Genomic DNA, 26,917 nt, shown 5'->3' with positions numbered 1-26,917 from the left:
CACTAAGAACACGAGGATGCACAGGACAGTCCGCACTGCAGAGCATCCATGGACCATTTTAAGGAACTCAGGTTGGCAACAGTAAAGACAGACACAAGTGATCACAGTTCAAGGGTGTTTATTAAACTGTAAATGCAGGGTGGAAATATGCCTATCCCAAACCTAAATCTATGATGGGAGCAAGATTCGACCATCAAATGAAAAAATAAGGCAGTCCTTGTGGTGTCTCTTCAAAGTAAAAGGCCTATACTAAAAGAAACCTATTGCCAAATCTTTACAACTAATTACAGAAAGCGTGTGGGATAGGGTCTTAAATAAGGAAAGAAGTGTTCACAAATAATAAGTCAGGATGTGATTGCCAGTGGTCTCCCTTCCCCACGTTTTGAGCACGGGATAAAGTGGATCTCCTGAGCACAGAACACGCTCAGGATTTCCCAGCACGAGCCGGCAGTTCTGTACCAGCTATCAGGTTCTTCGATGGTTAAGTCTCTTTTCGATAAAAAAAAGTCTCTTGCCTTCGAGGGCCTGATGTATTCAACAACAAAAAAACAAAGAGTTCCTTTGCAAATAGACTTTCGGTGATAACTTTTCACCCCTGAATCTCCCTCAGTTGGGCTCGGATCCACATGCCAAGGGGGACAATCCACTTACCCTGGTCTTACAATCCTTCCTACATTCAATGTCTTTTCAAACAATTCACTGTGGACATCCCTTGGTCGTGCTCACTGCTGTCAACACACTGTTGATGCACTAATTTCACCAAGCGGGTTTCATTTCCCTTTGTTTCACAACCATCTGTCGGTCGAAGACTTTTGACGGTACAGAAGATTTTACAAGACCCCTGTATAACCACTTTGACCTCTTTTCACCTTTTCCCAAGATCTTTTGGTTACGGTAGTTTCTACCATCGGGTAATCACCCAGAGTTTCCTGAGTGAGCACCCACGTGGTGCCAGACTCCTCTGTTGCTGCTTTTCCCTGTTTCATCAATAGCTCTTTAGCCTTTCACAGTTCCAGTTAGCCGTTTGCTACTTTTCGTTCAACACAGTTCAGTTTCTTATCGACTCTCTCCTCGACTCACCGGCAGTGATGAACCGCTTGGCTTTCTTTCTCCTTGGAGTCAAGGTTGGTACCACTGATAGAAGCGTCTCACCCCAGCATGATAATCAGCGGAGGAGGGTCTTGTGTACCGTTGACATCTGCTGGAAACACATGCTTGTTCGGAAGAACGCTGTGACTGCCGGAAGCCAGTCAGAGCTTGTCGTCCAGAAGTGGAGACACCTTGACGCTGTGCTGCTCGACACCTGGAGCTGAAAAGCTCCACTTTGCCTAAGATCATTTGACAGAGGGCTCCTTTGCCATCACAGTCGACCACTTTGTCCCGCCGGAGAAAGTCGTGGTGGTCGGTCGCTCAGGAAAGGCCGCTGGTGGTTTTCCCACCACCTGAAGCTGACTAAGACATCCCAAAGACACTGACGGAGGGAAGATCCGAGATCTAGCTGGGCTCGAATCTCGATCGCCGAAGCTATCCCGAGGTACGTGCTGCGGTTGCAGCACAGACAGGCCAGAGGACCGCCAACCACGGTACTGACACCCGACGCCCATGCCTGCATCCATCACAGAGTCTTATTTGCGGCACCAAACACTTTGCATCGAGGTTTACTGCACGCCTCATCTTCCCAGGACATCCAAGATCGATCTTCGAACAACACCGCGAAGGTCGAAGCTGCCACATCACCGCAAGTGTTCCACTTTTCTTTGAGGATCTCGATTCCCCGTGGCTCCTGCTTTAAAGGGAGTCCACCCTCGAGGGACACTGTCAACGAACCGTCGGGGAAACTCTTCCACTACAGGTACATTGGGGTGGTTGAACTTTTTGACCAGGAAGCAAGACTTATTAAGCACTTATGTTATGTTATGTTACTTGGCATTTGCATAGTGCCTTATGTATCATTAGTATGATCTCAAAGTGCTGGCAGGTTGAACGGCCCTCGGGAACCATTGTTCAAGTCAGTAGAGAGAGAGAGTGTTATACGGTGAGTGGGTGCACTGGATATGTGTGAAGCTGGTGTAGTTGTTGGATGATAGCTGCTTCATAGCGATAGGTGTGGTGCCGAGGAAATCAGTTGGATGTGTTCAGCCTGGTGGGTGGACACCTAGACTGCGTTCTGGCTGTGTTAGGCCTGAGGGACGCCTATGCGACCAACTGGCCGGAATGTGCTCAGCTAGCTGTGTTTTATTAGGGTGATGAGGTGATCATGGAGTCTTGTTTGTATGGGTACAGCTAGGCCGAATTAACAGGGGTATAGCTGTGTTCTGGTTGAATGATGGCGTATAGTAGAGAGTAGGCGTAGTGGTGTGACATGGTGGTTATCAGTATAAGCGCCTGAGACCAGGCACGTGAGCAGGACAGTGGGACGTACATAGCGCCATACAGATATATAACGACAGGATGGATACAGGTTTGTCAATCAATCATTCAAAAAAGCCTATGTTCCCGCTGATCTTAAAGAAGCTTGGATCACGCCTCTTATAAAAAAAGAAAATTTAGATTTGTCAATACCAGGTAATTATGGGCCTATAACTAATGTGACATTTTTACTTACAATTATTGATAAGATTGCCTACTTGCAGTATCAGAAGTTGGTGGATGCAAATTAAATACTGGCAAATGAACAGTCCGGCTTCAGGGCCAATCACGGAATGGAGTCTGCGCTCTGGGATCTTCAGGTTGAAAAAGGAAACCCTGCTTTACTTATGTTGCTCGACCTTTCCTCGGCATTTGATCTCATAGATCATGATCTCTTGGCCGAGAGACTAAGAACAACGGGCAAATGTTCCTCATCAGCCATAAACTGGTTTAAATCATTTTTGGGCCCAAGAATGGCTGCCATTGTGAAGGGTAATTTCAGCTCCCTGAAAACGCTGTTGACCTGTGGCGTCCCGCAGGGATCGTGCTTGTCACAGTTACTATTTAATATTTTTTCCATACTCTTATGTGACATGCTCAAAAATATTGGTGTACAGTTTACAAACTACGCTGATGACACCCAATTGGTTTTTGAACTGACAGGTTCTTACGAAAAGGATGTGCTGAGAGTAAAGAAAGTGTTTAATGCCATACAAAAATGGATGGCCAACAACTCCCTTGCCCTAAACGAGGTCAAAACAGAATTGTTAATCCTTGGCACTCCTCAGAAAATAGGTAAGTTAAACCAGTAAATTCAAAAACATTAAGATTAATAATAGTTTTATTGAAGTGTCAGAGCATGTCAAGACCCTGGGGATCTTTATGGATTTTCATCTCTCCTATAAAAGACATGTCTCCCACCTAAAATCATCATGTGCATTTCACACCAATCTCATCTGGCTGATTCGACCTTACTTATCTGAGAAAAAATTAGCACTGATTGCAGGAGCAATAATTAATTCCAAATTAGATTATTGCAACAGCCTGTTAATGGGCACTTGCAAAAGTAACATCACTAAACTGCAGGCTATACAGAACGGTGCGGTTAGGGCCGTATTTGGATTAAATGAACAAGAAAGAATCTCGGCAGCCATAAAAAAAACTTCACTGGCTACCAGTACGACAGAGAATAAAATTTAAGGGCTCGGTTAAGATCTATAAGTGCCTGGCTGGTTAGGCCCAAAGCTATCTGGCTAAGAGGCTAAACAAGGCCCCCGTATGAAGAAGTCTTCGATCAAACGGGAAACATAACTTACAACAACCACAGAAAATATTGACCAGAGTTGGCGGTACTAGCTTTGTCCACTGGGCCCCCACTATTTGGAACCCTATGCCCCTTTTGATTAAAAACAGTGCCTCTCTCACCTCCTTCAAAAAACTACTCAAGATGCATCTATTTGATGGAGAGGACATTTAATAGCTCTGGATGCTGCATGGATGCTTGAGTCTTTCATGTTTCTTTTTTGTTGTCCACTGGGCCCCCACTATTTGGAACCCTATGCCCCTTTTGATTAAAAACAGTGCCTCTCTCACCTCCTTCAAAAAAATACTCAAGATGCATCTATTTGATGGAGAGGACATTTAATAGCTCTGGATGTTGCATGGATGCTTGAGTCTTTCATGTTTCTTTTTTGTTGTCTGTTTTCGTGAACGCCTTGAGACCTATGGGCAATAGGGCGCAATACAAGAATTAAAATAGATAGATAGATAGATAGGTATATATGGGATGCAGATATATATAGGTAGATATAGGTAGATAGCATATATAGGGGATACAGATGTATGGCAACATCATGGTGAACAGGTGTTGCCTCCATCCGCAACATCCGCACCATCTGTAACATCTGCACAATCCGCACCATCCGTATCATCCGCACCATCTGTAACATCTGCACCATCCGCCCCATCCGTATCATCTGCACCATCCGTAACATCCGTAACATCCGCACCATCCGCACCATCTGTAACATCTGCACCATCCGTATCATCCGCACCATCCGTAACATCCGCACCATCTGTAACATCTGCACCATCCGCCCCATCCGTATCATCTGCAACATCTGCACCTTCCGTATCATCCGCACCATCCTTAACATCCGTAACATCCTTGTATTGTTGTTTGTATTGTTTATTTATTTGTAGAGCGTGCTGGGCCGTTAAGCAACTGGGCGCATACAAGAAAATAGAATCTTAGGTTACAGGTACATAAATATTTTACATTTCTGATGTTACAAGATAGCATAGCAAGAATTTCTTATGTTACAGTATCACATAACTTATGAGTAGGATGTTACAATTTCAAATATTTACATTAAGTATACAGAATATTCAGTACAGTTGAGGCTTTAGCAGTCGTTGGTGTGCAGCCAGAGTTTGACATTAGCTTTGAACACATGGAGGGAAGGAGTAGCTCTAAGTGAGTCTGGGATGGAGTTCCAAAGATGAGCTGCTACTACTGGGAAGCTGGACCCTCCAGTTATTTTCAGTTTGAAGTTGGGAATTTTGATGCTATTTTATTGGGCCCTTCTGATGGGTCGTTCAGAGGTGTACTTTGTGAATTTCTCTGTGAGGTATGCAAGAGCTTTATTATTCAGACAGTTGTGTGTAATATTCAGAGTTTAATGTTTGATATGGTCATTGATGGCCAGCCAGTTGACGGCTCTTCTTTGGTCAGATATGTGCTGTCCTTTGGGAATACCTAAAGCTGTTCTAAGGGCATTGTTCGGCAGGATTTGGAGTTTGTTGCCGTTGTGTTTACTTGTGCCTAGGTACAGTGCATTGCAGTAGTCTAATTTAGAGAGGGTGAGGGCTCGCGCTATGGTGGTACAGCTGTCTGTGGACAGGTATGGTTTGCAGGTGTGAATAAGTTTGCAGGTATAGCTAGTTGCTGAGGCTGTAGCATTTACTTGCTTGTCGAGGGTGAGAGCTGAATCTAGGTAGAATCCTAGGGTTTTGACTTCCTTGGCTACCTTGATTTTGATGCCATCCATAGTGATGGAATTGTAAAAATTGGATAATTTGTTAAGTTTACTGGTGGACCCGATGATTAAGAGCTCGGTCTTGCCGTTGTTAAGACATAGGCCATGTGTGGCCATCCAGGTTTGGATGATTTGGTAGTTTTTATTTATGAGGTTGGTGTCATTGTCGTAGTCTCCTTGGATATGGATAAGAATCTGGGTATCATCAGCGTAGTTGGTATATGAGACCCCTAGTTTGTGCAAGATATCAAAGTGAGGCTTTCTACAAAGTGGGGGAAACATATGACCCTTGAGGGACTCCACAGGTAATGGGGACTGGGTCCGCTGCTGACGTAGGTGAGAAGACTCTTATGGTTCTCTTATCAAAGAATGAGTTTATCCATGCTGTGGCTTTTGTGGAGAAGTTGGCAGCCGATTTGAGGTGGTTACAGTACCTTGCGATCTACCAGGTGGAATGCGGCTGATAGGTCTAGGAGTAGGAGAATGGAAAGGTCTCCTCTATCTTTGCGCTCGTCTAGTTCGTTTTTGAGATCAAGGAGAGCCATTTCGGTTCCATATCTCGGTATAAATCCTGATTGTCTTCTCCCTAGTAGGTTGTTGATCTCCAAGTAAGATTGGATCTGTAGATATGCAGCTTTATCTAAGATTTTGAAGAGGAACGGGACAGTTGTTATGGGCCTATAGTTCGTTGGGACATTAGGGTCTAGGTTTACTTTTTTTAGGAGAGGTAGTATCCAGGCATCTTTAAGGTTGGAAGGCACAGAGCATGATTTGAATGATGCGTTAATAAATGATGTGACAAAAGGGGCTAGTTCATGTGCAGCCTCTTTGATAATAGGGGCTGGACAGGTGTCGCCGAGGCATCGAGAAGGTTTGATAGACGTAATGATATTCTTTGTTTCCACAATAGAAATGGCTCTAAAGCTGAATTGGTTAAGAGGTTTGGTTGGTGGCAAGTTCCTGAAGGATGGTTTTTTGCGTAGAGAGGTGTTACGCTCACCTGGACCCCACAGGGGTGTCGATCGGACCGGGACAGCTGCGGCCTCCTTCAACGTGATGCGTAGTGCAGAGGTGACTGTCTGGACTGGCACGCCTAGCCTTGTCTGCTGGACCCGAAGAAGTATTTTCCTGCAAGTGGAGACAGGGATTAACGACCTGTGGGTTTTAGTGATGGCCTCCCAACTGTTCTCGCTCTCCCCCACTAATCACCTCCGATATCCCCTTAGTAACCTCACCTTATGTTTGTAAAAGATGAGCTCTCCATCCTGCGTGTCTTGCAGGGGCGCGTAGATACCAGTTACTTCACTGGTTTGAAGGCGTTGGGAGAGTTCCGGTAAGTATTGACTCTGAAGTCCCTGGCGGGATCGGTAAGTATCAAGTTCAAAGAGTTCAATGTGCCCGATGTTCACTCTTGTCCCCTTCCTTCCTTAAGTTGCAACTGAGTTTGTGAGAAGAAGGTCATGTAGCTGCTGCTGGCGTTCAGGTAAGAGTCTGTGTTACCCAACGCTTTCCGGTAACTATTGCATGCGTTAACGTGTTGTTTTTCTCCCTCTTTACAGATGCGGCATATGAAAATGTGGAGAGTTATGGAATGATACCGCCGGTGGTAAATCAGGTAAGTCTATGGTGGTAAGAGATTGTATTGGTTGATTCCCTTGGCTCACCTTGTTTTTTCTTGTGTCCCCTATGTGCCGGATTACGGCGAAGAAATTATGGAGACAGTGCCGGATCGAAAGATGCTGTGAGAACTGGTGAGTATGGAGCCGTGCTGGAGCTGGCGAAGCGACACGTGCAGGACTGATGTACTTTCCAGGTCCGGAGATGAAATGGTTCCGGAATTATGTGAGGAATTTGAAATAAGTTTGTTTTCTAACCTTGTCCTTTTCTTCTTCTTTATTCTAGGAGCTCCGGATTCGAGGCGGGCGTGGCAGAAGACTGGATGCTGGCTGCAGGCACGGTGAGCGTCACGCTGCTGGATGCAGAATAACGCGAAGCATGTGCTGCTGTTCGGGTGTGGTTTAAATAGCCTCCAAAGTAGTTCCAGGTAAGAAGTTCCCTAGAGCCACGCCTGAGTAAAAAATGGTCCCTGTAACAAATTAGTCCCATCCAGGCCTCATGTAGGCTTGGACTCTTTTGCAGCATGGTCTGCATCAGGTAAGTAAAGTCTATGAGCAGGCGCCAGGACTGATTTCTATGATGAGCCTGGCGCCTAAGGCGCCAGGACTGAACCCAGACAGCCCCTATCCGGGGCTGCTGAGGTTTAAACAAATGTCTGGATGCCTGCTCCCGGAGATGAGGGCCTTGGTCCTGATGCCCGGGGGTAGGCATCATGACACGAGGGCAATGTTGTGGAGGGAGGATTTTTTGGCTGATATTTTATCTTGTAACATTGTGACTTTGTTGCATAAGGCATTTTGAATGTTTGTGCACCTGGCTTTGTCTTTGGTACAAGAGTCTATGGGTGCAATTGGGGATTGTAATTCTCTCAGGATGGAGAAGATTTCCCTGGTATTAGAATTTGCTTTTTTGATTCTGATGTTGAAGGTCTCTTTTTTGCCTGAATGATTTGTTTTTTGTAACTGTTAGTGAGGGCTGTGAGGAGGTTTTTGTTGTGGGGAGAAGGTTTTTTTCATCAACATTCCTTAACATCCGTAACATCCTTAACATCCGTAACATCCGCACCATCTGTAACATCCGCACCATCCGTAACATCCACACCATCTGTAACATCCTCAACATCTGTAACATCTGCACCGTCTGTAACATCTGTAACATCTGCACCATCCGTAATATCCGCACCATCCGTAATATCTGCACCGTCCGTAACATCTGCACCGTCTGTAACATCTGCACCATCCGTAACATCCGCATCGTCCGTAACATCCGCACCGTCCGTAACTTCCACACCATCTGTAACATCCGTAAAATCCGCACCTTCCGTAGGTAGATATATATAGGTAGATAGCATATATAGGGGATACAGATGTATGGCAACATCATGGTGAACAGGTGTTGCCTCCATCCGTAACATCTGCACCGTCCATAACATCCGCATCGTCCGTAACATTTGCACCGTCTGTAATAGCCGCGCCATCAGTTACATCCTCACCATCCTTGACATCCGCATGGACTGGGCTTGTTATAACTTTTGTTACAGGTTGCCCAGGTGGGGGGGGATCCTCACTCAGAATTGTGTCTCAATATCTAAAGAATGCATTCTGCCATTGCTTAACCATAACCTGCCTTCCTTCCTATTATCTATGTTGATACACCTTGCTGCATGATTTGTATGCTCCATTATAACTGCCAGCAGTTGATGCAATGCATTTTAAAGGAATCTAAAGCCTAAGTGTGGTACCACATAGAAACTGTAAAGTCCAAAGTGTGTTATGGAATTGTGTATATATCTCTGAACCTTATTTATATATAAAGAACTGTGTTAGCACATAACACAGTGTGTGGACATTCCTTTGTGGGGGATTGGGGACTCACTCTACTTAAGTACCAGCCTGCATCACCTCCTGAGAGCTAAAGCCTTGGTTGCTCATCCATAGCTACCATATAGAGAACCTTGGCTGGGGTGTTCTGTGCCTCTGCTCTCCCATATAGAGGGCAGACGTACAGATACCCCCCTCCAGTCTTTGCACCTGGGACCTCTGTGTTTACAGGTGAGATATGTCTCACCCCTGAATGGATCTTCTGATGACGTCCTATATCCCACCTCAGAGACTTGTCTGCTAATGTTTGTAGAAACCACTGCTCAGAGTGTCTCACTTGAATGGGTCATCTGATGGTGCACAAAGCAGACTTCTGAGCAAAGCTTTTCTTGTGCACTGGTTCCGTTTCCCGCCAGCGTGGACCATATGAGATTTTTGCAGAACAGATGCCGGAGTGAAGCTCTGCATGCATTGTATGCGCTGTTACAGTTTCTCCCCCAGTGTGCTGCATCTGATGCCTGGAGAGAGAACTAGTACTGGAGCATTCCTCACACTTTGTGCACGGGCACAGTCTCTTGCCAATATAGAACCTGTGAAGGGCACAGCACAGAGTGAAGCTTACTTTGCACCGGTATGTTTTCACTCCAGTATGCACCCGCTGAGGCCTGGGCTGACAAGAGCTCAGAGTGAAGCTTTCCTTGCACTGGTATGTCTTCAATCCAGTATGCAGCCGCTGAGGCCTGGGGAGATACGAGCTCAGAGTGAAGCTTTCCTTGCAGTGGTATGTTTTCAATCCAGTATGCAGCCACTGAGGCCTGGCAGATAAGAGCTCAAAGTGAAGCTTTCCTTGCAGTGGTATGTTTTCAATCCAGTATGCAGCCGCTGGGGCCTGGGGAGATAAGAGCTCAGAGTGAAGCTTTCCTTGCAGTGGTATGTTTTCAATCCAGTATGCAGCCGCTGATGCCTGGGGAGATAAGAGCTCAGAGTGAAGCTTTCCTTGCAGTGGTATGTTTTCAATCCAGTATGCAGCCGCTGAGGCCTGGGCAGGTAAGAGCTCAGAGTGAAGTTTTCATTGCACTAGTATGTTTTCACTCCAGTATGCAGCCGCTGAGGGCTGGCAGATAAGAACTCAGAGTGAAGCTTTCCTTGCACTGGTATGTTTTCAATCCAGTATGCAGCTGCTGAGTCCTGGGCAGATAAGAGCTCAGAGTGAAGCTTTCCTTGCAGTGGTATGTTTTCAATCCAGTATGCAGCCGCTGATGCCTGGGGAGATAAGAGCTCAGAGTGAAGCTTTCCTTGCAGTGGTATGTTTTCAATCCAGTATGCAGCCGCTGATGCCTGGGGAGATAAGAGCTCAGAGTGAAGCTTTCCTTGCAGTGGTATGTTTTCAATCCAGTATGCAGCCGCTGAGGCCTGGGCAGGTAAGAGCTCAGAGTGAAGTTTTCATTGCACTAGTATGTTTTCACTCCAGTATGCAGCCGCTGAGGGCTGGCAGATAAGAACTCAGAGTGAAGCTTTCCTTGCACTGGTATGTTTTCAATCCAGTATGCAGCTGCTGAGTCCTGGGCAGATAAGAGCTCAGAGTGAAGCTTTCCTTGCAATGGTATGTTTTCAATCCAGTATGCAGCCACTGAGGCCTGGGGAGATAAGAGCTCAGAGTGAAGCTTTCCTTGCACTGGTATGTTTTCACTCCATAATGCAGCCGCTGAGGCCTGGCAGATAAGAGCTCAGAGTGAAGCTTTCCTTGCAGTGGTATGTTTTCAATCCAGTATGCAGCCGCTGAGGCCTGGCAGATAAGAGCTCAGAGTGAAGCTTTCCTTGGAGTGGTATGTTTTCAGTCCAGTATGCAGTCACTGAGGTCTGGGCAGATAAGAGCTCAGAATGAAGCTTTCCTTGCACTGGTATGTTTTCAATCCGGTATGCAGCCGCTGAGGCCTGGGCAGATAAGAGCTCAGAATGAAGCTTTCCTTGCACTGGTATGTTTTCAATTCGGTATGCAGCTTCTGAGGCCTGGGCAGATAAGAGCTCAGAGTGAAGCTTTTCTCACACTTCCTGCAAGGGCATGGCCTCTTGCTAATATAGAACCTGTGAAGGCCAGAGCTCCGAGTGAAGATTTCCTTCCACTCCATTCACTGGTATGGCTTCCCTCCAGTATGAATCCTCTGATGTGATAACAGTCGAGAGGTCTGGATGAAGCTTTACTCGCACTCTCTCCACTGGTATGGTTTCTCTCCAGTATGAATCCTCTGATGTGATAACAGTTGAGAGCTCTGGATGAAGCTTTTCTTGCACTCTCTGCACTGGTACGGTTTCACTCCAGTATGAATCCTCTGATGTGATAATAGTTGAGAGCTCTGAGTGAAGCTTTCATTGCACTATGTGCACTGGTTTGGTTTCTCTCCGGTATGCAGCCTCTGATGCATAGACAGATTACAGCTATGACTGAAGCTTTTCTTGCACTCCATGCACTGGTAAGGTTTCACTCCAGTATGGATCCTCTGATGTGATAACAGATTAGAGTTGTGGGTGAAGCTTTTCCCACACTCTGTGCACTGGTATGGTTTCACCCCAGTATGGATCCTCTGATGCGCTAACAGGTTAAAGTTGTGAGTAAAGCTTTTCCCACACTCCGTGCACTGGTGTGGTTTCTCCCCAGTGTGCAGCATCAGATGTTTGGACAGATCAGAGCTATTACTGAAGCTTTTCTTGCACTCCGTGCACTGGTACGGTTTCTCTCCGGTATGTAGCCTCTGATGCATGGACAGATTAGAGCTCTGGTTAAAGCTTTTCTTGCACTCCGTGCACTGGTACGGTTTCTCTCCAGTATGGATCCTCTGATGTGCTAACAGATGGGAGCTTCGAGTGAAGCTTTTATTGCACTCCGTGCACTGGTATGGCCTCTCACCAGTATGGACCCTCTGGTGTAGTAACAGATTAGAGCTCTGGGTGAAGCTTTTCTCACACTCCGTGCACCGATATGGTTTCAACCCAGTATGGATCCTCTGATGTACTAACAGGTTAGAGTTGTGAGTAAAGCTTTTCCCACACACCGTGCACTGGTATGGTTTCTCCCCAGTATGCAGCATTACATGTTTGGACAGATCAGAGCTATGACTGAAGCTTTTCTTGCACTCCGTGCACTGGTGTGGTTGCACCCCAGTCTGCAGCATCATATTCCTGGACAGGTGGGAGCCATGAATCAAGGTTTTCTCACACTCAGTATATTGCATAGTTTTCCCAGCAGGATGGTGTGATATTTGTACAAGTGTGAGCTTTGGGTGATGCCTTTTTGAACACAACGCTCTTGTATTGGTTCTGTGTCTTTCTGTAAAGATCCTCTGATGGGATCGTAGATGCAGGCTCAGAGCAAAGATGCTGTACAGAATGGATGCTCCAATGCATCGAACATCAGAGTGATGTTTCATCACTTTCCAGCCGTCGACTCCTAGTGCTGTACTTCGCTGCGAGAGCTGCTGCAGTTATTGCTGCTGTGCACCTGTAAACGAGAAATAATTGGCAGTGAGTGCATGAATTAAGAAGGAGGGGCTTTCAGACTGTCAGCCAAATCTTACAAAAGGTGGTATATAAAAAATAATATTGCTTTCACATTTCATATAGCGCTTCATGCCAGATTCCAAGTGCTGTAATAACAGATGGTATTTCACAATGTACTCAATTGCTCAATTGAATGAAACCAGGAAGGATGAAATGCTGAGTCAGCACCACAGAGATTTGAGCCTGAGTCACGCAAGGTGAACACAGATGCCTGGGGCGAGCGCCTAACTTGCTGACTTGCAGGGTTAGGGTTACCCCGAAAGAGTCAGGGGATGTGGTGCAATTGGCTAGAATGCAGGGAAAGTATTTTTGTTGTTTGGCAAATCTGTTTGGGGCCAAGTGACTGAATAAACCATGGTGAGAGCATTCAATGTCAGTCCTCCAATTTGTGCCTTTGGTTGTTTCACATATTGGGGGTACCGCCTGCCTATTGCTCACCACCCTTTGGGGGTAAGAGAGAAGTGTGGAAGCCGCCATTACAGGCAGAGTTATACTGCTTTCTCTGGTTCATCCAATGCTAATGCGGAGATCACAAGTGCTGGGGTGCCCCTGCATCAGCCCCTGTGGGGTATAAACAGTGCGGCAGTGTGCATCAGAGGGCAGGTCACACTGCTTGCTCTAGTTCTTAAACGGAAACGCGCATTAGCAATGAGGTGCAGGTGACCATTTTCCTCAGCAGACTAAGCTGTAAAGCAAGTGTTGAGACGGCCATCAAAAGCTACGTTAGGCAGATCCCCAGTGTCATGATCTCTGCTTCCAAAAGATCAGGACTTGCCCGACTCCCTTGGAAGCAGACCCATAACCCCGGTTCCGAGTGCCAGCCAGTCCCAATTGGGACCTTTTGGACCCTGTCCTGGCGCCAGTGGCACCAGGCTCATAAAGATGCCCAGTCCCAGCGCTGGAAGCGCCGGGCTCATAATGCTTGGGTGGACTTACCTGCAGCAGACCATGCTGTTTACTTACCTGCCAGTTGAACCCCTGATCCTCTTCTGTTTGGGACTACTTTTCCTGTTGGGTGGGGCAGGAGCCACTCCCTAGGTTCAGAACACTGGAACTCTTCTGGAAAGCAGGAACTCTTTTCTTACCTAGGCGTGGCTGTGGAAGGAGATACCTAAGCACTACAGGAGGCTATTTAAACCACACCCGATGGATGAATCTTGCTTTGTGTTATTCTGCATTCTCTGCAGCAGAACGCTCATCGTGTCTTCTGCTTCTGATCCTGGGCCTAAGGGAACAAAGGCTTACCATCCTGGAATCCAGTCTTCAGCAGCACCTGTAAAGACAAAGAAAGAACAGGTTAGCACTACGGTCTTCAGTGGCAGCGCATCTCTTACCTGGTCCATCGGCTGTCACCAACGCCTCGCGCTGCATTCCGGCATCTGAAGACAAAGGCTCACCTACTCTTCGCATGCTCCGGAGTTCTTCGCACTGCATTCCGGCATCTGAAAGACAAAAGCTTACCAGCTCTTCGCACGCTCTGGAGGCCTTCGGCGCTGCATCCCGCATCTGAAAGACAAAAGAAGGTGCGTTTAAAGACATTGGGCAACTTTATTACTCACGTGCCATTACTCCTTCCCACGCCGAATCCAGTGGGTATTCCAGCACCCTTCAGCTTCTCTAAAGCTCCGAACTTGTACCTGCAAGATAAAAGGGACAGTTAGTGCGCATCGTGAAGCAGGCTACAAGCGCTTACTTACGTGCTTCCAGGCGCTTCTATTCCTCACGCGGGTTTGATCCTCAACTCTCATCAGCCCGCCATCCGCCATCGCCGGAACCCTGCAAAACAAGAGATATCATTACAAAAGACTTTTAAGACATTTGAAGTGCCCAGAACTTACCGTTCGTGCAGTTAACGACGGACAGCAGTCCTCTGAGGTCAAGAGGCCTGCACCCTTATCCAGTGAAGAAACTGGTTACGGCACCCTGCCCCGAGGCAGATGGAGAGCTCGGCGTTCACTTACCTAAGGTGAGGGCGTTAACCTTTGGGGTTCTACAGGAGAAGAGAAAGGGTAGAGGAGAGAGGCACCCAATAACCCCAGTTCATTAATCCCATATTTTCTATCTGCAGACATCTTACTCTTCGAGTCAGACATACAGTGCACAGAGGTCCAGCCCAAAGAGCCAACCGTGTGTTACACATCACCTTTGAAGATACGGCATTCACCCAGTCAAGACCGGCGCCTCTGCGGGAATCAGGTGCGCGTTACAGAACACAAAGCCTACCGCAAAACTCCCACCCAGGCGCTATGGAAACCTTGGATACCGACCAGCTAGCCCAGTTACTTGGGGAACTAAGAGCAGAAGTGCATGCAGCCCGTCAGGAAACGAATGCTCTAAGAAGGGAACTGATTATTTCCAAGGAGCGAACAGACGATCTCGCTAGACAATTGCTACAGTCACAAGCCGGACAAACTCTGTTACCCGCATCAGGGGCAAATCTTCCTTCAACATCCTCTACGAACCCAGTGCAGATCAACCTACCTGGGAATGTACCTCTGGCTCCGCCCGAACGATTTTCTGGTGACCCAAAGAGGTTTGCAGTATTTATTAATCAGTGCCGGTTGCACTTCTTATGCCGGCCAGCAGCCTTTCCAACTGATCAAGCTAAGGTAGCTTTCGTGCTTTCGTACCTTAGTGGCAATGCGGCAGACTGGTCGATCCCTCTAGTTAATCAAGATGATCCGGTTCTCCATGATTTTCAAGCTTTTCAGCTCAGTATGGAAAAACTGTTTGCAAGACATTCACAGGGGCAGGCCTTGGACAATGAGCTCCTTTCATTGCGACAGGGTAATCAAGACCTTTTGGCTTATATTGCGTCTTTCAACAGACTGATAGTGGAAACCCGATGGCCTGAGGACAAAAGGATTACGCTGTTTTATAGAGGTCTACGTGGAGAGCTCAAAGATGTGTTAGCCCAAGTAGTGAATCCCCCGCAAGACTGTTCGGACTATATTGACTTAGTCGTTCAAATTGACCACAGACTGCAGAACAGGAAGGCTGATCGTTCCAAGTTTGATGCTCGAGTATTTTCCAAACCACCAACTCCTACCAAAGGAGTAGACTCCGGGGAACCCATGCAAATAGGGGGCCTGAAAGGACCACTAACACAAAAGGAGCGGGAAAGGAGAAAACAGCTGCAATTATGCCTCTATCGCGGAAACTCGGGGCACTTTCTTCGAGACTGTCCGGTGAAACCAGCCAAGAAGGCAGTAGGAGCTGCAGTTACCAGGGTCACAAACTCTGAGCAGGGAAACGACCTCGCCCGACAAGAATAGAGGTCCTCTTGCCGAGCGTTAAAACCAGTTCAGTGACCTCGCATTTCGTGATACCTATGGTCTTCATTAGCCCTGAACATCCGGATCGATTACATGCGATTGAAGCTTACGTCGACAGCGGTGCCATCGGCAATTATGTGGATCATGAAATGGTTTTGAGGATGAATCTGACTCTTTGTCCAAAGGCTGTAAAGGACGTCATTACTACGGTGGATGGTACGGAGATAGCCTCCGGACCAGTAACGCATACCACCCAAGAAGTGACGCTAGTAAGTCAAGATGGACACCATGAGAAGATCGTGTTCGATGTGATCAAGGCCCCTCAGTTCCAGATTATTCTAGGAATTCCTTGGTTAGAGAAGCACAATCCTCAGATCGATTGGCGAGCAAGAACGGTTCAGTTTCCAGAATGTGTCTCTACTTGTCACCAATGTTCCCTCTAATTAATTTTCTGTAAGTGCGGAAATGATTCTTCTTTGTGCGCACAATATTTTCCCTGTGCGCAACTGAATAACGATGTAAGCCACTTTTTGAGCATGCGTAGTTAGTGAAATACCATCTCTGAAGAGTTTGGAAGGCAATTTCTCCTTCCAAACCACCACAATTCTTTACAAATCAGTGTAAAAGGAGCACCTTACAACCCTTTTTCTGAAATATAGGTTAAATAAAAATTATTTTAGATGCGATTAGAAGGAGAGCTTATAAACCAGTCCAAGACTTCCACATATGTCATAGTATCTAACAAAAGTACTCCTGTGCAGAGAGAAAAACGTGTATGCACAAAAAAAGTTTGCCATGTTCAGGATAAACAATAGGTTTAGTCGTGGCTATTCAATTGTCAGCACTGCTCAGAGACGATACAGAAAGTGCTTAATGCCATTGGGAAACAACTCCTGATTATGACAAAAACAAGTATCTTAAATCACTGATGTGACTGTTGACAATTCAGACATTATGCAATTTTTGAAAATGTTATAATTGTAACTGAAAGGAATGTGTCAAAAAACATGCTACTAAGAGTTCATGTGCCACTTTAATTGAGTAATTCAAGGGCCAGGAGAAAATGCCTCTCAATGTGTGTAAGGACGACAATTGCATCAGAATAACTGCACCACAGAATATGATTATCACAATTCCTGGGACTCTGCTTACTATCCACATTATGTTGGTCTGTGAGTTGTGACAATATTTACTCAAAACTGGTGTTTCAGCTAAGAGGCATATACACCATACATTTTACTCCCTAAAAACATGGCAATATGCCCAACAAAAAAGGGAAGCCATGAACATATAGGAATATACCCCTGCTTCTACCCACAAAGTTCCACTGACATCTTTTCGAATCAATGACCCTTGCCCGATCTCAAGAGGAATTTTAAGGGGAAATAACATATTTTAATAAGCAGGATATCCCTACTGAAAAAGCCAATTACTTTCTTACTCCCATAAAAATCTTTTGATTCCAATTATGGAGTAAAATCGTATACAAACCCTGCTTGTAACCCTGACATAGGAAGTGAAATTACAGGGAACATAATACAGCTTATGGTTTTGCCCACCCTTGCTCACCACAGCCTACACAAAAATCAACAAGAGCCTTACTGAGGTTTCTTCTGGTGCCCCATTGAAGAACATATATTTTCCCTTTAAGTCAACAGTAGCAATGCTCACAGGTGCAACATATTGAGTACAATCTTCTTTAACTAGGGACTCCTCCTCTGAAATGCAACAGTTGAACAAGATGCATGGGGATGGTAGAGGCAATAAATGCAAACCCATGATTATATTGAAAAGCCATTAGCAGCTGAGCATAGACAGAAAGAGAAGGTGCAGTTTCCTAGACTATTAATATAGTTTACTATTCTTTAGCAAACAAACATTTCCTTCACTGTACTGTACTGCCAAAACATCTGATATGGTTGTTGAAAGTTGCTGATTTGTTCTTCACCCCAAGGGAGTGTTCTCATGTTCCCTTCCACCCGTTCCCCTCCCCGACTTTTGTACTAGCCTCCAATCTTAGTTGACAGGACTCTGTAAAAAGTGAGGGATTGGAGCAGTAAAACACTAACTGGGATATTTGCATACCTACAATACAATGCAAGTAAATCCAATTTAAAGCCTCACAATGATATTATGTGGAGTTTAAGAAAAGTCTGTCATAAGTCTGCATATGCACAATTACTATGAAGTACATACAAGATTGTTTGCAACATACCTGACCTTTCAATTGTTGGGTAGGATTATACAAGTGCTCAGTTAAACCATTCTTGTATAGCAGCGAGTTAACATATGATTTGTTAAGGTCTATGGTCCATGGAACTCTGAACATTTTGAAAGGTTGCAGATTGTGTGAAAATCTTTCTAGTTATCTGAATATTGTTGCACAAATTGTATATACGAATAATGCCAGGCAGAGTCCATACCAATTATCCCTTGCAGGCCAAGTAAATGATATTACAATGTTGCTCTCCACTTATAGGGTAATGTAAGCAATGCTAAAGCAGGAGACAATGAGCATGAAATTTGCCTGCTCAAAATACTAACAGGGCAAATTAATATTTTAGTTTTATAACGCGTTAACTTGCAAGGGGGGCTTTCAAAGTGCTTGTGACATATGTGCAACGAATAGGAAGAATGGGATGAGGTTAGACATCATAGTAGCCCGCTTACTTACAGTCAGTATCCAATATTTGAGCTGAAACTTGGGTTACATAGTGTGGGTAATGCCTTTGCTAAACATCATCCATATTATAACAAAAATAAAACAAGACTAGTATCTAAGTCTGGTAACCTTTTGCAGAGCTATGGTAAGCAGAGCAAAGGTTGTTTGGTAATATCTGACTGTGGCCTTGGGCGGAGTTTGAGTCATGTGGTAGAATCAAGTATGAGTCGTCAGTGGGAAGGAACGATAATTTGGTTAATGTGTGCAGGCATATCTTAGTTATATGTTCTGTTCATGGAACCCCTTTTTCATATTAATTGTTAACTTATTGTCGCTGTATTCTGTTTTTAGGGGTTTTAGGTTTAAGGTCATGCTTGTATAGTAGGGCAATGTAAAAAGGTTAGACCAGAATATCAAGAATAGTTAGTATAATTTATCTACATTTTGAGAGAAAGCAAATATTGCGGAGCTGCGGTGGCTTGTTCCTTATTACATCTTTTTGAATAGGTGGGAATTGTCTGTGTGCGCTCCTGAAATTCTTCTGAGCGGCACCCAGAAGGAAGCTGGGCAAGCGCACATGCGCACAGCTTAGAGGGAACACTGCTTGTCACCCTCGACCTGGTGTTGCACTGGCAGCAATTTCCTCGGAGGCTCCCCAGTTACCTCCTGAATACCTAGAATTCCAAGATGTTTTCCGGAAGGATCAGGCTAACTCTCTACCTCCTCATAGGTCTTATGACTGCCAGATAGACCTGATACCTGGATCTACTCCTCCTTGTAGTAGAATTTATGCCCTCACTGAGCCCGAGAATCTTCACCTCCGACAATACCTGGATCAATACCTAGCGAATGGGTTTATTCGTCCTTCCAAGTCCCCTGCTTCCTCAGCTTTGTTCTTCGTTCCAAAAAAAGAAGGGGACCTTAGAACTTGTATAGATTATCGCGCCCTGAACCAGATCACCGTTAAGAATAGATATCCGTTACCTTTGATCCCTGAACTCCTGGACCAAGTCAGAAAAGCATGCATATATACAAAGCTGGATCTTAGAGGAGCCTACCACTTGGTACGAGTAAAAGAGGGCGATGAATGGAAGACGACCTTCCGCACCAAGTATGGGCTATTTGAATATCAGGTCATGCCCTTCGGACTTTGCAATGCCCCGGCCGCCTTTCAATATTTTATGAACGATGTCCTCAAAGAGCTCATAGATGTGTGTGTTGTTGTCTACATTGACGACATCCTCGTTTATTCTTCATCGGAAACTGAACATTGGAAACACGTGAAAATGGTCCTCGAGAGATTGCGTCAACACAAACTTTTCGCTAAGTTGGAAAAATGTGTTTTCAACGTGACTGAAGTTGAATTCTTGGGATTCATATTATCACCTAGCGGAGTGCGTATGGATTCAAAGAAGGTCGATGCAATTCTCAAATGGCCATCGCCATCCTCCGTAAAAGGTGTTCAAAGCATGTTAGGCTTCGCTAACTTTTACCGCAGGTTTATCCCCGAATTCTCTCGAATAGTCCAGCCCATCACCGCCTTGTTAAAGAAAAATAAACGTTTTGAATGGTCTACCGAGGCGGAACAAGCTTTCCAGAATTTGAAGACTAGATTTATCTCTGCACCGATCTTAAAACATCCTCGCCCAGAACTCCCCTACATCGTTGAAACTGATGCTTCGAGCCTTGCCATGGGGGCAGTTCTATCACAAAAGGACCCAGTAACCAATCAGTTGCATCCCGTGGCATTTTGGTCCCGCAAATTCTCGCCTCCTGAAATCAATTACACTATTACTGATAAGGAACTTCTAGCTATCAAGTCCGCCTTTAAGGCTTGGCGGCATTATCTTCTGGGGGCCCGACGCACCGTTACTGTGATTACAGATCACCGAAACCTGCAATATTTGAAAACCGCAAAAGCTCAATCCTCTAGGCAACTCCGTTGGGCACTATTCTTTGCCGAGTTTGACTTCATAATTACCTATCGACCTGGTACAAAAAACGGTAAAGCTGATGCCCTTTCTCGGATGGGAGTGGAAGAACATTTGATCAATCCTAAACCTGTACCTATCATTCCCGAACAAAGAATTCTAGGTGTAATCGCCACACAATCCATAGAGGAAGTTAAGGATAAAGCCAGGCTACTGGTAACTCCAGCAGACATACAGAATTGGCATCTGCAGGGAAAGGACTTTACGGTGAAGGACAACCTATTATATTTCCAAGAACGGTTATACCTGCCCAGCACAGATTTACAGAAAAAGGTAATCTCTTGTTATCACGATTCTTTAATGGAAGGACATCCCGGTATGACCAAGACCTCGGAAAAGATCAAGCGCTACTTCTGGTGGCCGTCTTGGAAAAAAGATATCAGAGAATTTATAATGTCCTGTGGAGTATGCACCCAAAACAAGAGTCAAAAGGAAAAACCAGCCGGCCTCTTACGCCCTATTGACATCCCGCCTCGCCCTTGGCATACGCTTTCTATTGACTTCATCACCGATCTACCTCCATGCTCCGGATACAATACGATCCTAGTAATCGTGGACCTATTCTCCAAGATGGCGCATTTCATTCCACTCAAAGGCTTACCAACAGCAGCAACTCTGGCCCGAGAATTTCTCGAAAACATCGTCCGACTGCACGGTTTTCCTTCAGTTCTAATTTCGGATCGAGGTAGTCAATTTATTTCTCATTTTTGGCGAAGTTGCTGTCGGTCGGCTCAAATTGATGTGAGACTTTCGACCAGCCACCACCCTCAAACCGACGGACAAACCGAGAGGACCAATCAAACTCTGGAACAGTATTTGCGCTGCATGCTACAACAAACTGAAAAAACTTGGAAAGATATCCTTTGGATAGCCGAATATGCCTACAATAACTCTGTCCACTCGGGAACTGGGAAGACCCCGTTTTTTCTTTTATACGGTAGTCACCCTCGAACCTCGGAGTTGGATCCACTCCAAGATCTTGGAACACCAGCAGTAGACCACCTGCATTCTACAATCACCCAAGCCTTTAAGGAAGCCGTTTCTCACCTTCAAAGGGCTAAAGAACAATACAAGAAAGGAGCAGACCAACATCGGAAGGAAGCCCCCCAATATCAAGTAGGAGATCAAGTCTGGTTATCCACCAAATATCTACCTCTAAAAGGACCACGCACATTCAACCCAAGATACCTTGGTCCCTATTCCATCCCTACCATAGTAAATCCAGTAGCGGTCAAGTTGGACTTGCCCCCTCACATGAAGATACATCCGGTCTTCCACGTCTCTCTATTAAAACCTGTGCAACCTCAAACCCGACTAACTACATCTCCAAAACCTATTCTAGTTGATGGAGAACTCGAGTTTGAAGTCAAAAGCATCCTGGATTCCAAGATCTCCAAATCTAAACTATTTTACCTGATTGACTGGAAAGGCTACGGTCCCCAAGAAAGATCCTGGGAACCTGCAGAATATGTCCACGCGCCTCGTCTAATCAAAAGATTTCATCGAACATTTCCTAACAAGCCCAAACCCCCGGAGAAGCCCGGTTTGGGAGGGGCCTTGAGGGGGGGTGCTGTCATGATCTCTGCTTCCAAAAGATCAGGTCTTGCCCGACTCCCTTGGAAGCAGACCCATAACCCCGGTTCTGAGTGCCAGCCAGTCCCAATTGTGACCTTTTGGACCCTGTCCTGGCGCCAGTGGCACCAGGCTCATAAAGATGCCCAGTCCCAGCGCTGGAAGCGCCGGGCTCATAATGCTTGGGTGGACTTACCTGCAGCAGACCATGCTGCTTACTTACCTGCCAGTTGAACCCCTGATCCTCTTCTGTTTGGGACTACTTTTCCTGTTGGGTGGGGCAGGAGCCACTCCCTAGGTTCAGAACACTGGAACTCTTCTGGAAAGCAGGAACTCTTTTCTTACCTAGGCGTGGCTGTGGAAGGAGACACCTAAGCACTACAGGAGGCTATTTAAACCACACCCGATGGATGAATCTTGCTTTGTGTTATTCTGCATTCTCTGCAGCAGAACGCTCATCGTGTCTTCTGCTTCTGATCCTGGGCCTAAGGGAACAAAGGCTTACCATCCTGGAATCCAGTCTTCAGCAGCACCTGTAAAGACAAAGAAAGAACAGGTTAGCACTACGGTCTTCAGTGGCAGCGCATCTCTTACCTGGTCCATCGGCTGTCACCAACGCCTCGCGCTGCATTCCGGCATCTGAAGACAAAGGCTTACCTACTCTTCGCATGCTCCGGAGTTCTTCGCACTGCATTCCGGCATCTGAAAGACAAAAGCTTACCAGCTCTTCGCACGCTCTGGAGGCCTTCGGCGCTGCATCCCGCATCTGAAAGACAAAAGAAGGTGAGTTTAACGACATTGGGCAACTTTATTACTCACGTGCCATTACTCCTTCCCACGCCGAATCCAGTGGGTATTCCAGCACCCTTCAGCTTCTCTAAAGCTCCGAACTTGTACCTGCAAGACAAAAGGGACAGTTAGTGCGCATCGTGAAGCAGGCTACAAGCGCTTACTTATGTGCTTCCAGGCGCTTCTATTCCTCACGCGGGTTCGATCCTCAACTCTCATCAGCCCGCCATCCGCCATCGCCGGAACCCTGCAAAACAAGAGATATCATTACAAAAGACTTTTAAGACATTTGAAGTGCCCAGAACTTACCGTTCGTGCAGTTAACGACGGACAGCAGTCCTCTGAGGTCAAGAGGCCTGCACCCTTATCCAGTGAAGAAACTGGTTACGGCACCCTGCCCCGAGGCAGATGGAGAGCTCGGCGTTCACTTACCTAAGGTGAGGGCGTTAACCTTTGGGGTTCTACAGGAGAAGAGAAAGGGAAGAGGAGAGAGGCACCCAATAACCCCAGTTCATTAATCCCATATTTTCTATCTGCAGACATCTTACTCTTCGAGTCAGACATACAGTGCACAGAGGTCCAGCCCAAAGAGCCAACCGTGTGTTACACATCACCTTTGAAGATACGGCATTCACCCAGTCAAGACCGGCGCCTCTGCGGGAATCAGGTGAGCGTTACACCCAGCTCATATGCTGCTGGAGGTTCTACTCCAAAGTTCACCAGTGCTGCTGCTGCTGATGTGTTCATCTCTTTTAGAATATGAGTATATATAGTGATGTGCTTAGTGGGAAGGAATGATGTGGATGTCCCCTGGGGAGGAAGCTCACCTGCTGCTGGAGGTGGTTCTGCAGAGTTCACCAGTGCTGCTGCTGCTGCTGCTGGTGTGTTCATCATCTCTTTTAGCATAGGAGTATCAAGGGTGACATGCCTAGTGGGAAGGAATGATGTGGATGGCCCCTGGGGAGGAAGCTCACCTGCTGCTGGAGGTGGTTCTGCAGAGTTCACCAGTGCTGCTGCTGCTGGTGTGTTCATCCTCTGATTTAGCATCTGAGTATCTAGGGTGAAGTCCCTAATGTGCAGGAATCTGGATGGCCCCTGGGGAAGGAAGCTCACCTGCTACTGGAGGTGGTTCTGCAGAGTTCACCAGCACTGCTGCTGCTGGTGTGTTAATCATCTCATTTAGCATAGAAGTATCTAGGGTGAAGTGCCTAGTCTGCAGGAATTATGTGGATAGTCCTTGGGGGAGGATGTTCACCTGCTACTGGAGGTGGTTCTGCAGAGTTCACCAGTGCTGCTGCTGCTGGTGTGTTCATCATCTCATTTAGCATAGGAGTATCTCCAGTGACGTGCCTAGTGTGCAAGAATGATGTGGATAGTCCTTGGGGAAGGAAGCTCACCTGCTGCTGGAGGTGGTTCTGAAGAGTTCACCAGTGCTGCTGCTGGTGTGCTCATCATCTCTTTTAGCATAGGAGTATCTAGGGTGACATGCCTAGTGTGCAATAATGATGTGTATAGTCCTTGGGGAAGGAAGCACACCTGCTGCTGGAGGTGGTTCTGCAGAATTCACCTGCTGCTGCTGGTGTGTTCATCATCTCTTTTAGCATAGGAGTATCTAGGGTGAAGTGCCTAGTGGGTGGGAATGTGGATGGCCCCTGGGGGAGGATGTTCACCTGCTGCTGGAGGTGGTTCTGCAGAGTTCCCCAGTGATGTTGCTGCTGGTATGCTCATCGTCTCTTTTAGCAAAGGATCCTCAAAGGGAAAGTGGCTAGAGGCAGGTATGAGGTGATGGCCCCTGGATGCCCCCCTGGGGGAGGAAGCTCACCTGCTGCTAGAGGTGGTTCTGCAGAGTTCATCAGTGCTGCTGCTGGTGTGCTCATCTCTTTTAGAATAGGAAAATCCAAGGCAAAGTGCCTTGTAGGCAGGATAGCTGTTGATAGTCCTTGGGGAGCGAGGGGATAGTTAATAGCCTTCCCTTAAGTTGCTATTAAGATTATTTGTTAAATAATAGTGGGGGTTTGTCACCAGGTGATAAGGCTTGTGTCCTGCTCCACACTCCTGAGCCTCAGTGTCCAAGATCCTCTGTACAGAACCGGTGAAATGCACATACCTTATGTAAGGCACTCATGGAGGTAACTGTAAAGACAGATGCAAGTGAACACAGTTCAAGGGTTTTTAATTGAACTTTATAATGGGTGAGATAAATACCTAATGTAAACCTAAATCTAAGATAGGTGCAAGCTACAACCATCAAATAATAATAAGGCAGTCCTAGTGGCGTCTTCATCAAATAAAAAGGGCCTATACTAAAAATAAATATTGCCAATCATTAATACTAAGTTACAAAAAGAGTGTGGGATAATGTTCACCAGAAAAGAAAGAAGTGTTCACAAAATGATAAGTCAGGATGGTATGGCTGGGTCTCCCTTCCCCACATTTCAAGCATGGGACAAGGCGGAACTCCTGAGCACAGCACACTCCTGGGCCTCTCCAGCACGAGGGTCACAATTCCAGTTCAACGATAGTATAACTTTCAGGGACTAAGGGCCTCATTACGACCCAGGCGGTAAGTTACCGCCTGGGCCGTGACTTTACCACCATGGCGTAAACTACGTTTACGCCATGGTGGTTGGCGGACTTACCGCCCCATTCCGAGTTTGGCGGGGCGGTAAGTCCCCAATCCCCATTTACCCTTCTCCATTCCCATTTTTGCCCCATAGGGCATAATGGGAGTGGGGAAGGCGTTAATTACGCCACCGTAAATTACGGTGGCGTAATGAACTCCATGGTCCCTTAGCGCCATGGATTTTAACACCTGCTAAAAGCAGGTGTTAAATCCGCCATGGCGCTAAGGGACCTCGTACTCAGGCGGTAAGGGTCGGCGCTGTTTACGCCGCCGTAAAACCCTTACCGCCTGAGTCGTAATGAGGCCCTAAGTCTCTTTCCTCAAAGTCTCTTGCCTTAGAAGGCCTGCTGGACCAAAAACAAGAGAAGGAGAACGGTTGTGCGATATGAACGAAAACGCAGAGGGTAGGAGAGGATGTAATATAGTGAGTGGAGAATTTCCAATGTTTGGGGCTAAAAGAGGAAAGGATCGAAAGTGAGGTTGAGCGCTTGGTGGTTTAGGGACTATGAGTAGGACCTTAGCTTGGGTGCAAATAGAAGAGAAAGTGACAGAGTAAGAAAGAGGGAGCTAGACCGTGTTTAAAATTTGAAGACAACACATAGAAAGTGGAAGAGCAATCGAGCTTCGAATGAACCCAAGAAAGGGAGAGGAGCAAAGGATATATAGAAGTGTGGGAGAAAGACAGCAGAGTGTGAATATAAGGGTTAAAGATAGAACATAGAAAGGCCAGGACGTAGGCAGGCCAATGACTAGTGCAGAATGGTAGTCCAGCTGATGGAGACTAGGGTCGAGATAAGCTAAACAGTATGAAAAGTCAAGCCTTATTATAAAGTCGATGATGGCAACAACGTGCAATGTTAGCAATGTGTGTAGAGAGAGAAGAGTCATGAATATGCCTAGATTATGTGCTGAAGTGGCGGGAGGGAGATCAGAAGGCAGAGGGAGATCAGAAGGGAGAGGAAGAGGTGAGCTATAGATGTGGTCGAGAAGGGGAGCATCACAGCTTTCGAGGCCTTGAGGAGTTGGAGATTGACGTGCATCCGAGAATGGATTGCTAGAAGACAGAAAAAGATGGTAGTGTGAAGGGAATCTGAAAACAAGGAAAAGAAAAACATATCTGAGAATCGTCAGCATAGAAATAACTTTCATCAAAGATCCTAATCTACCAGCCAACGCATTCTTTACGTTCTCTTGACCAACATCTGCTGGTGGTACCTCGTTCTAGATCAGTTTATTGGGTAACAGACGATTCTCTTCCAGGGGGACCTCGCCTGTGGAATGACCTTCTTTTGGAACTCCGTCGAATAGACTCTTACAATTGTGTTAGAAAACGTTTATAAACTAACTTGTTCAGCTGAGTTGGCTGTTGTTGGTGTTTTGTTATAACAGCTGCATCCATATGCAGGTTCCCTGCTTGGTTCCCAGAGATATGCACTTCATAAATAATTAAATCAAATCAAATGAGTAGATAGCCCAAATGAAGAGGAAATATTAGCGTGACACAATTTAGTAGGGGAAAAGTGGAAGAACATTTCCTAGCCCAGGAAATTGAGAAAAAATGATTAG

At 46.2% G+C, this 26,917-nt stretch overlaps 1 protein-coding gene and 1 pseudogene across 1 annotated transcript; one reads left to right on the top strand and one right to left on the bottom strand.

Moving 5' to 3' along the window:
* LOC138498096 (zinc finger protein 850-like) overlaps nt 1-26,917 on the top strand; it is a 371,655-nt pseudogene that overhangs the window by 227,660 nt on the left and 117,078 nt on the right.
* On the bottom strand, nt 102-12,375 carry LOC138498095 (zinc finger protein 420-like). Its single transcript, XM_069621944.1, has one exon. The coding sequence runs from the start codon at nt 12,307-12,309 to the stop codon at nt 11,260-11,262; it is 1,050 nt and encodes a 349-aa protein (XP_069478045.1). The 5' UTR covers nt 12,310-12,375; the 3' UTR covers nt 102-11,259.

The sequence above is a fragment of the Ambystoma mexicanum genome, chromosome 5q, assembly GCF_040938575.1.
Source record: "Ambystoma mexicanum isolate Mex_15411 chromosome 5q, UKY_AmexF1_1, whole genome shotgun sequence".
Classification (NCBI taxonomy): Eukaryota; Metazoa; Chordata; class Amphibia; order Caudata; family Ambystomatidae; genus Ambystoma; species Ambystoma mexicanum.
The sequence above is the reverse complement of the archived record's forward strand: the minus strand, read 5'-3'. Positions and strand labels throughout refer to the sequence as shown.